Source organism: Typha latifolia, chromosome 7 (assembly GCF_019914945.1).
Source record: "Typha latifolia isolate L0001 chromosome 7, TyphaL0001v2, whole genome shotgun sequence".
Lineage (NCBI taxonomy): Eukaryota > Viridiplantae > Streptophyta > Magnoliopsida > Poales > Typhaceae > Typha > Typha latifolia.
Window position 1 is genome coordinate 3,811,268 of NC_133092.1, and position 11,562 is coordinate 3,822,829.

Below are 11,562 nucleotides of genomic sequence, written 5' to 3' on the forward strand. Positions count from 1 at the left end.
TATCCGAGTGCTGAGTACTGTACTACTATACTTCGAAGGGTAAGCAGCTGGGTATGACATAAATAATTTCGAGTAAAAAATTCTCCTTTGGTCATAGGTTATTACGCAAAGTCCTTGTTCATGTGATTTCCGTGCTTATATGAGTTCACAAATCAAGTGTAAGGTGTCTCTTTTTTATTGTCTTTGGTTATCGGTCGTCCCTTTGATTTCCTCTTGTTTGTTGTTCAGCAAATTACTCGGGCAGGTGGAGTTCCTAAACTTTGTGCCCTTTTCCAAATAATTCCTTGGGTTGCGATAAAAATTGTTACTTTTCTCTTCCATTTTGTTGTTCTCGCTTGAGAATTTATTCACAGATAGAAGATCCAATTACATGTAGCTCACAGTTTGGAGTAATGCTTCTAGTTCTAGCTATGCTACTTGGCAAATGGACTGTTGAGATGGACATGATAATCTTCAGCCTTTAGATTTGGGGAATTTTTCTTGATCTTTTAGGCGAAAAATTAATTTATGTTATAGTCTATTTGTTTCTTAATCCTTTAGAAGTGTACTTTTATATTCTGTTTGCCAATCTTTTCAGTCCAAGTTCTCTCTTATTGCTTTTTAATTGGATACTACTAACTGAAACATTTCGTTGGCATATCTAAGCTCATTTCTTGGCCCTTGTTCACTTACTCATGGTGCTCTTTCTGAGAATAGAAACTGATGTTGTACAACCATTCATATTGATATATGTTATCAATGAGGTAAGTTATTTTTTTTTTCAGAAACTATTCTGGTTTATCAGAAACTATTCTATTATCGCATTGAACAATGAAATCGGCACATAAGCTTAATAATCTTAATTTGACTGTTCTGTTGTTGACGTGTTTTACTTTCTAAGAAAAATAAGAAACCAATCAAATACACTTTTCTACCAGATCTATCCTATCATATTATTGGTATGTATATGTTCAGTTTCCTCAAAAAGAACATAGGAGTTTCCTGGTGTGATAATGTGCAACATCAACTCATGGCAAATTTTCTCCAGCCTGATGAAATGCTGCTTCAAGGATCTATGCTATACATTGCTGTTATTCTTGTCTACTTCATTTGTCAGTCAACTATTACTAGCTCCTCTATCTGCATGCTATCATACTCTATACCTGGAGTGTAGCCTTCATCCTTCAGTTGTCTGAACAATCCAACCAATTCTGAGTATATTTCTTCTGTCTTTGGATGGGAAAGATCTCCCGCAATGAACTCGTGTATACCGTTGTGTAACTCAATCCAACTTTTACCTGGCTCTTTGTTCACTCCTTTCCTTTTCATTAGTTGTCTGATTTCTGTCACTCTATTCCAATTCCCTACTGTAGCATATAAATTGGAAAGCAGCACATAAGCTGCAGAGTCGCTAGGCTCAAGAGCTACTACCATTTCCATGGATCTCTCCCCCCGCTCTATATCTCCATAGTTCCTGCAAGCACTCAATAGTATTCGCCATACAAGAGCATTTGGCTCAAATGGCATTCCTTTGATCAAATCTTCTGCCTCTTGTAACCTTCCTGCTCTTCCCAGTATATCCACCATGCAGGCATAATGATCAATGCCAGGTTTGATCCCATACAATCTCTCCATCATCTTGAAGAACTCCACAGCTTTGCTGCTCATATCCACCACATAACTGCAGGCAGTGAACAATGCAAGGAAAGTTTTTTCATTTGGATTTACTCCAGCCCTCCGCATCTGCTCAAAAATCTCAAGTGCTTCTTTTGAATTGCCATTATGTGCAAGACCTCCAATCATTGCAGTCCATGAAACTTCATTCTTGAAAGAGAGTTCAGAGAAGATCTTTTCTGCTTCTTTTATGCTTCCTGCTCTGCAGTACATGGTTATCAAGGCGTTGGCAACTGCTGTATCTATGCATGGTTCAGATTTCAGGATTATACCATGCACTTGTCTTCCCAGTTTCATGGCTGAGGAGTTGGCACATGCTGCAAGAATTGTCGCTAAGGTAAAGTTATCCGGTACCATCTTTTCGTCTCTCATCGAGCTGAGCAAATTCAGGACTTGGTCCAGATGGCCACTGTTGGCATACCCCGAAATTATTGAGTTCCAGGTGATCATGTCTTTGTTCTTTATGCAATTGAATGCCTTCCTAGCATCATGCATGAGCAGAAATTTTGAATACATATCTATAAGTGCACTTCCGATATATTTATTTAGTGAAAGTCCTCTCTTGATTAGGTCACCGTGAATTACTCTTCCAGTTTCTTGCCAAGCTAATGAAGCACAAGCTGTCAATGCACTGATAAAGGTGAACTTGTCTGGATCAACCTGTGCATGCTTCATTTCTACAAAAAGAGACAGGGACTTCTCAAATTGTTCATTCTGGATGTAAGTTTGAGCTATGGAATTCCAAGATATAATATCTGGTTCTGAAATAGAACTAAAAACAAGCCACGACTCTGAAGCCACTTTATGTTTGCTATACATAGCGATGAGGCTGTTCCCTATCGTTGCCTCAGTGTGCAGCCCAAACTTAACTGCAAGTCCATGTATCAATTTGCCAAAATTGAACATCATCGAGTGAGTTGTAGCTGCCTTCAACATGATGGAGATTGTGTACTCATCTGGCATTACTCCTTGTTCTCCCATTTGCAGAAATAAATCTAGACCCTCGTGCACCATATCGTTCTGGAAGCACGCATTCATGATCGAGTTCCACGAGATCATGCTCTGGTTGGACATCGAGTTGAAGACCTTCATTGCAGCTTGTGGCTTCCCACATCTGGCATAGGCATCTAGAAGCGTGCTTCCAGTGAAGAGACTATTCCCTAACCCAAGTTTGGTAATATGCGCATGAAGCTCCTCTATGATCTCTATATCTCTTGATCCAAGTAGACTTCCAAATGTGAACTCATCAGGCACATGACCTTCTATCTGCATCTCAAGGAACAATGCTAGAGCTTGATCGGTGCACCTACTCTGGACTTGCATTGAAATAAGAGAATTCATCGAAACTGCATCATGCTCAACCATGCTGTCATACACTGCTTCAGAGTCCTTGAATCTTCTGAATTCTGCATACACACCTATCAATGCATTGCCTACTTCAATTCTAGAGATGCAGCTCGACTTTATGAGCTGACAGTGGATTTGTTTCAGGAGTTCAAGATCACATAGGCCAACCGAAGCTTGCAGTACACTCAGGAAGGTAACATAGCTGGGTCTTTGTCCTGACTCAATCATACTCATGAAAAACCAGACAGCGTCAAAGAAATTTTCATTTGTGCAGTAGCCAGCAAGGAGGGCATTCCAAGAAACCACATTCCGTTCTGGCATACTATTGAAGAGATCCCTGGCCATTTCAACCTCCCCACATTTTACATACAAGTTGATGAACTGGTTGTTTAAGAAAATATCTGGCTCATAGCCGGTTCGTGCCATGTGGGAGCGCAGAAGCTTGCCTTTTTTAAGAGCCCTGTGAGATATGCAAAGGGATATGAGCTCGTTGTAGTAGGATTGGTGATTGTCAGGTTTCTTTCCTTTTAATGTATACTCTTCTAAAGACAGTATTGCTTCATCTAGCACTGTTCTTCCCCTTCCCTTCTTGTTGAATCCTGTTCTCTTTATCGGAATTATCGGCTTGCGTACCTCTGCACGAGGAGAGATCGTTGGAGAAGAAAACGCTGCCTGGCTGAGGGCAGGAGAGGGCGCCATGGAACAAATGTCTCTCCTATTTCTCAATGGCTATGGGTTAGTTTTTGCTTTGGCTGACCATTCTATAGAGAGGATAATGTTAGAAAGTTTCATATCTTCTGATAGGTTGAGCTAAATATTTGGAGCATGAGAGGCAAGTTGGATAAGGCAGTAAGAGGCAGCCAAGCAATGCTAGTTCACATCAGAGAAACATTGTGTGGAGAGAATTGAGACCAGTGAATGGGCCAGGTATGGGATTGATGAAGGATGAGTGATGCTTGGCATCAGGAATCAGGACCACAAGATATTGAAGTCTCCCATCTTTTGCTTAGTTAATTAACTGACTACTTATGTGATTGCTACATAGTAACCTAAAGGAGTACCAAAATAACTTTACTACTATCTAATATGTTAAATGTACTAATCACGGTTAAAACTTGATTAGATTATAAAAGGATAATTTTTCCCTTTTATAAATTGTTTGAAAATGATTTAAAAGTTGTCTAATATAATATGATATCATAGTACAGCCTAAACTTTACTTTTATGCAAGATAAAAATTATCCATAAGCATTTTACTGCTTAAACTTTAAGAAAGAAGGATGTTTTAGTCTGCCAGATATATTATGTGAATATTCTATCAAAAATCTAATTAGAATAACAATTCTAAAAGAATCAAAAAAATTTAGTGGCAATTATATATATATATATATATATATATATATATATATATATATATATATATATATATATATATATATATATATATATACATATATAACTTTCTTTTCTTAAGATAATTTATCAAAAATAAAAGACTATGCTTTGTCTTTGTTATTATTTGTTACTTATCATATTAATATTTATAGTTCGACTCTTATATTTTAATTTTATTTAACCGAACAACATGTAATGAAATATAAAATATTGCATTGCTTTTGAAAAAAAAATATAGAAAATTTAAATAGCTGAAACACCCCTAATTTTTACATCTACTGCACACAATCTATGGAGTATTATTAGAATATGCTGACTCACCAAGGTATTGGGCAATCGTGCATCACTAATACATGACTCAGTTGACTTTTTAAATTTTCGAGAAATGAATTATGTGATTCACGACAAACGAATGGACAAATGAGTGGGATCTGACGAAAACTTCACTGTTACAAGTTACAAATATAAGTAATCAAATACTTGTCATTGTCAACATGATGTTTCTTGTTTCTATAGAAAAAAAAAAAAAGAACAAAAGAAGCTTAAAGTTGCGTTTCATAAAGAGTTGACCAAATTTATTCTTGTACGTTATAATCCGACCGTCAATATATGCATGAACGACATAGCTGGAATAAATATTTCCAAAGTCAAAGCCAGATATCTACGTGCCAAGGGTCTTGTGTGTATGGTCTTCTCTCTCTCCAAAATAGTTTCAAATTAATATATATATATATATATATATTTTTTTTTTGTGTATATAGATTGAGCTAACTATAATTAAAAGTAAATAAATAAGCCACGATCAAAGACAATTAATTTACATAGAAACCCTCCGATGTGAGGTAAAAATTATGGGACTTGACTCCACCTCAAATATTCCACTATAATTAATAATAATGGGCTTACAAAATTCTTCTCTCGACAAAGCTAGAGGATCACAAACTTCAATGATCATTTTCTTGGATTATAATTAAAGCAAAATAACTAATAAGAGAATGAGAACAATTATAGATTTAACAAGATTCACTTTCTTTTTCTAGAGAATGAATTGACCAAGATCTTCACCTTCTTCTTTGAGATTGGATTTCAAGTTCTTAGTTTTCTTTAATCTCTCTTATTAAATAGGATAAAAAAAAATTCTAGCTTTTTTTTTAATTTTCATTTTCACTTAAGTGGGTGGTCACACCCTCACATGAGGTGAAATTCCCAACCCAATAACGTCTTCTTCAGATGCCATCGTTTTCGATCATCTTTCGCTGGGAGAAAGGGAGAGGTCTTCCTTCTCTTTGCAAGGTTCTCTCTTCTTCCATTTTTATTCTCCATTTTTTCTCTTTTTTATCTCCTCCTTTTTTAGATTGTGTGTGCTTCATGATTTTCGGCGAAGGGTTCTAGTGCAGCACCCCTCAAACCCCTAATCAATTATCCCTTCTCTCCTCTCCTCAACCCCTTCCACTTCACCCATTTTAGTCTTGATCATCCTTAGCGTCGCTTGTCAGCTTGACAAGATGTGAAAGTTGTTTAGGGCAACTTTAGGGCTCCTCTCTCTCTCTCTCTCTCTCTCTCTCTCTCTCTCTCTCTCTCTCTCTCTCTCTCTCTCTCTCTCTCTCTCTTTCTCTCTCTCTCTCTCTATATTGGTTGCTAGTTTTTAGCTAGTGTTGGAAAAGGGAGGCAAGAAGGGGTTGTTGAGCTTAGTTGCCTCCCTCGTCAGGGTTAATCTTGTGTGTTCATTATATTTGGGAGTTTTTATTATTTCTTCCCCATTGTTTTAGCACGGTTCAAAAATTTGTCTTCCTCCCTCCTAATAATTCTCAGGTGGTTGGACGTAATATGTTTTTCTTCCTCTTCTTAACATAAGTGTTGTTCTCTTATTCACTCTCTATTATGGTATGGTATTACAGGGATGTGCGTACTTGGGTCAGTGGATGTTATTATGGTGTCACTCAACGTCAATTCCCTTTGTACAGGTCTTCCTACTATGGCTAAATGATCTGCTGATCTTGTGTATCAGTCTGAGTGTAATACAATATCTTATTTATTGTATGAGTATATTTCCCGGGTCACAAGGCTTTTGTTTAAAGGGATATTACCCTCCAATCTCCCCCCTATATTATTGGGCATTATGCTTATATCTTGAGTTGTTAGGGCTTTGAATTACTTTTCATTTGTTATTTTGCCTATTATAGACAAGTCAAATCAACATGGAGTTGGGGAGCAATTGGTAGGCAAAATGGCATTGAGGATCCGAATCCGATAACCCGTTGTTGAGCCGCCTTATTGGCCCCCTAACAGGTAAACCTAACTGCGAACCGTCCATTTAGCCGCCGGTATTTCGTAACCGGTTGATCCCGGTAACTATTCCTTGCCCGTACTATCGCCTGCGAATCCCAGCCGGGCTTCTTCCCGTACCCACACGCCTCCTCTACGCGTACCACGTTCCCTTTCTTGTCTTCTCCCCGTTTGACCCTAATTCTAGGGTTAGGGGGTTCGTTCGCCTCTCCCCCTTTCTCCACCGCCAGTAATGGAGTTCTCTCCCTTCTGCTCCTCTTCTTCTGCCTCATTCTCCGCCAATCGTTGTTGTCTTCTTCGCTATTGTTGCTAGGATTTAGGTTGGTCTTCTTCTTCCCCCATGGATATTTCTCGTCCTGAGTCTGATCTATCCCTAGGGCTCCAGTCCCACGCTGCCGGCCCGCGCGCTCCGATCGCCGACGATTCCATCTCCCTCCAGATTGACCCCAGCCTCCGCGACCCCAGCCTCGGGTCTCGCCCCATCCCCTTACCCCTCCTCGACCAGCAATCCGAGATCCACCGCGCCGCCTCTACCGCCGCCGGCGATGCCTCCGCTGCCTCTGATGACTCTGATGACGGGAAACCCGAGGAATCGATCAGTATCCTGGGATACACGATGTGCTTGAAGCGGCAGCGGCGGGGAGGATCGACCTCCTCGTGCTCTTCCGCCTCTTCCCTCCACCCTCCTAAAAGAGCCGCCTTGGAGCCTGACTTCGAATCTCGGAGGGCCTCCGTCCGTTCCTGGGGCAATCTCCCGCTTTCCGTCGCCGACCCTGACGTCTTCGAGATCATGGAGAAGGAGAAGCAGCGCCAGGTCCGGGGAATCGAGCTCATTGCATCTGAAAACTTTGTGTGCCGTGCAGTTCTAGATGCCCTTGGCAGCCACCTCACCAACAAGTACTCCGAGGGATTGCCGGGTGCCCGTTACTATGGCGGAAACCAGTATATTGATCAGATTGAGCGGCTCTGTGGTGATCGTGCCCTTGCGGCATTCGGCCTTGATCCTGAGAGCTGGGGTGTCAATGTGCAGCCCTATTCGTGTACGTCTGCTAATTTTGCAGTGTACACAGGACTGTTGCTGCCGAAAGATCGGATCATGGGTTTGGACTCACCATCGGGTGGTCACGTTAGCCATGGCTATTATACGCCAAGTGGGAAGAAGATATCGGGTGCATCAATATTCTTTGAGAGCTTGTCGTATAAGGTGAATCCAGTTACAGGCTATATTGATTATGACAAGCTTGAGGAAAGAGCCATGGATTTCCACCCAAAAATACTAATTTGTGGGGGGAGCTCCTATCCGAGAGAATGGGACTATGCCAGGGTCAGGAAGATTGCCGATAAGTGTGGGGCGGTGTTGATGTGTGACATGGCTCACATAAGTGGGCTTGTTGCTGCAAAGGTTTGTGAATTAGGTTGTACATGTCTTTTTGGAAGCCTTTTATTGAATTTAGTTGTTTTATGTGAAGCTGGTATGGTTGTTGATTTTTCTGACTTTAGTATAGAATTTTCTCTTAGTAATGTGATTTATGAAAATCTGATGAAATTGAATCGAATAAAGGATTTAAAGAACCATGATTTCTTTATTAATGATGCAAATAATATTAGAGTAAAAATTCTCTTCCATAATGACAATTTGAACTTGGAATTGTTAATTATTATTTGTTTTGAGTGGGCTTAAACAGGCCAGTCGGGCAGTTAGTTATTTGATTGATGTTATTCATTTTGTCTACTGCCTAACATGTTTGGATACATGTTGTTAGTGGCGGCGTTTCACCAATCAAATCTTAGGATGGTTTTCCTTGGTGAGGACAGAAGAATATGTTAGCATTTAGAATTTAAGACAAGAGTGTAATGTAAGACTCATATAAATCAACTTTGTATACCATTTCATTTCATTAAGTAAATGTATAGAGCGTCGCAACAAAGTTTAGATCTAATGTTTGTCTGAACTTGTAATAACAATGAGATTGTCCTTTTAGATCATCTAATAAAGTAAGTGCCAGTACCATCTCATGTACTATTTTCACAACTTTTCGACATCTTGTATAGTCAAACATGATTGTTCTACTTATTTGACACTGAAACATTTTTTATTTAATTTTCTGGATATTCCCCTTGTTTGATGCAAGGAGCCAAACCTATTTTTTTCCTTTTCTATTTGCATTCAAATATGTCAAGGTGCAAGATCAAGAATAGAAATCATCTAGCCCAAATAATTGACATCTTCAAAATGAACAACTTTAAGAACTTTTTCATCTGAAATTATTAGCTCTTATAAGTACTGCATTCTGACCTCAAACTAATTCTGCTGTTGAATTGAAACTAATGATATTTAAAATACTAGTTAGGATTTGCTATCAGCTTTTGAAGATCTCTTTGCTGGTGGCTAAATTACGCACTTTTACGGACATTATCTTGACTGTCTATTTTTAAATTTCTTATTTCTGGTTTGCTTTTTAACTGAATAGCAGTGATTCCTGGTGCTGCATAGAAGAAACTAACTAGTTATTTGGTTGTTGCTCATGCAGGAGTGTCGTAGTCCCTTTGATTATTGTGATATTGTTACTTCAACTACTCATAAGAGCCTACGGGGTCCCAGGGGTGGTATAATATTTTTTAGGAAAGGGAAAAATGTAAGGAAGCGTGTAATGTCTTTTTGTCAAGCAGAAGAGAGTGATCACTATGATTTCGAGGACAGGATAAATTTTGCTGTTTTCCCTTCAATGCAAGGAGGACCCCACAATAATCATATTGCTGCTTTGGCAATAGCTTTAAAGCAGGTAGCAACACCGGAATACAAGGCATATATCCAACAGGTTAAAAGAAATGCTCAAGCTTTAGCATCTGCTCTGCTAAGAAGAAAATGCAGATTAGTCACTGGTGGTACAGATAACCATTTGTTACTTTGGGACTTGAGAACTTTTGGGTTGACAGGTGAAAGTTCTTTATACTGTTTTATGGTTGTTCCTTTTTACCTTTTTAAATGAATATTGTACACCCTTTGTATCGATAGACTTGCTTGACAGTGGTGTCTGTGAATAATATATATTTGTTCTGTTAATTGCTCCTAACCCTAATGCTCTTTTGCACTACTATGCATATTATGCTTATTACAGTTCCTTAATGTAAATGGACCTTGATATTCTATGGTCTTTGTTAATATGAATCTAATGGGATACAAGTATGATTTGCTATGAAAGGTAAACTTTAAGCCCCAATTGGTTGAATGATAAGGCCCCCTATCTGTGAATTAAAGGGTTTCTTGTTCATAAATAGTAACCAAATGCATTTTTTTCAGCTCTATCTCTAGAATAATTATATATGCTGGTCAAACAAGCTTTTATCAAAGTTTATTTATGCAACTTTCTTGCTTCAGTAAGGGATTACAGGGTTAAAATATAATTCTTTATCACATGTGTGTAAGTACATATTTTCGACATCTAAATATTAAATTAATTCCTGAAACAATATATTAATATGTAGCAGTAAAATGTGCCTTTTTGGCTTAAAATTTCCACCTATATGAGTACTCAATAAAAGTGATCTATATGTACATTCCTAATTTCACATTTGCATGATTACTAGAAATGTGAGTTAAAACAATATATTTCTCACTAGACGGTGGCTCCTTCTCCATGATGATGTGTCTTCCTCAGCCTCAACAACAAAAATGGAAGATCTATTGTTACTTTACCTACAAATTCTTACTACTTTACCAGTGTTCCACAGTCTGAAGCTGCCAGGTTCCATATCCTGATTGAAAACTTCATAGAACTCAAAGCACTGTAGTTTATAATATTGGGAGAGTATAGAATTTGTTTCCTAGGTAGAAATAGTGTTTCTTAAATTGATATTAGCACACACTCCCTGTTAACAGAAAAAGAAAGAAAAAGTAGGAAAAGAGAAAAAGGTCTTTTACTTTAAGAAGGCTTCGACATATGGTATTCAGTTATATGTTGCAGTAGAGCCTAAAAATATGCTTAAATGTATGCATAATTTGGCATATGGTTTTTAGTTAAATGTTGCAGTAGAGCATAAAAATATGCTTAAATGTAGGCATATGCTATCTGCATAAAGTGGACCTCTATTGAAGAATTTCAATCATAGATTTCTTAATTATCAACTTAGGTGCATTTTGGTGATAATTGATTAATGCTGATAGATGTTTTGTTCTGTTATTGTTGTTTCCTCACTAAGCATGTACTAACGGTCTCATTTCGGACAGGAAAAAACTTTGAGAAGGTTTGTGAGGCATGCCATGTTTCACTGAATAAAACCCCAATATATGGTGATAATGGTTCAATTTCTCCTGGAGGAGTGAGGATTGGTTAGTTGTAGTAATTATTAGCCAAATTATTTAAGTACTATCAATGGATTGCTGTATAGGGAAATAAATATAGCACTCTAGTATCTTATTCTTTCCTGGTTCTTGTTTCTGCAGGTACTCCTGCAATGACCACTAGAGGTTGTTTAGAGGGAGACTTTGAGATGATTGCAGAGTTCCTCGTTAGGGCTGCACAAATTGCAAGTAATGTTTTGAAGGAACATGGGAAGTTACAGAAAGAATTTCTAAAGGGTCTTCAGAACAACAGGGATTTAATTGAGCTCCGAAATCAAGTCGAATCATTTGCTTCACAGTTCGCCATGCCAGGATTTGACGTATGAGTGGCCGAAGATGTTCCAATATCATAAAAATGCATCTGCATTTTATATTTAGGAACATGCCAAGTTGCATTGTTTCCTCTTAACCTGTGAATTTCCGATGCTGTAAATTTATAATCTATAATTGAGAAGATTGGTATATATCAATTTCATTTTGACAATGAAAGTTCGATCCAGATGGTCAGATATAGACCATCGCTTGACTTCAGATTACTG

At 38.3% G+C, this 11,562-nt stretch overlaps 2 protein-coding genes across 2 annotated transcripts; one reads left to right on the top strand and one right to left on the bottom strand.

Annotated features, from left to right (window-relative positions):
* Positions 1-1,092: 1,092 nt before the first annotated feature.
* Positions 1,093-3,699, bottom strand: LOC140792166 (putative pentatricopeptide repeat-containing protein At3g15130). Its single transcript, XM_073143006.1, has one exon. The coding sequence runs from the start codon at positions 3,697-3,699 to the stop codon at positions 1,093-1,095; it is 2,607 nt and encodes an 868-aa protein (XP_072999107.1).
* A 3,101-nt stretch (positions 3,700-6,800) lies between these two features.
* LOC140792351 (serine hydroxymethyltransferase 7-like) lies at positions 6,801-11,554 on the top strand. Its single transcript, XM_073143302.1, has 4 exons — positions 6,801-8,083; positions 9,213-9,618; positions 10,910-11,011; positions 11,126-11,554. The coding sequence occupies exons 1-4, from the start codon at positions 7,022-7,024 to the stop codon at positions 11,347-11,349; spliced, it is 1,794 nt and encodes a 597-aa protein (XP_072999403.1). The 5' UTR covers positions 6,801-7,021; the 3' UTR covers positions 11,350-11,554.
* Positions 11,555-11,562: the final 8 nt, after the last annotated feature.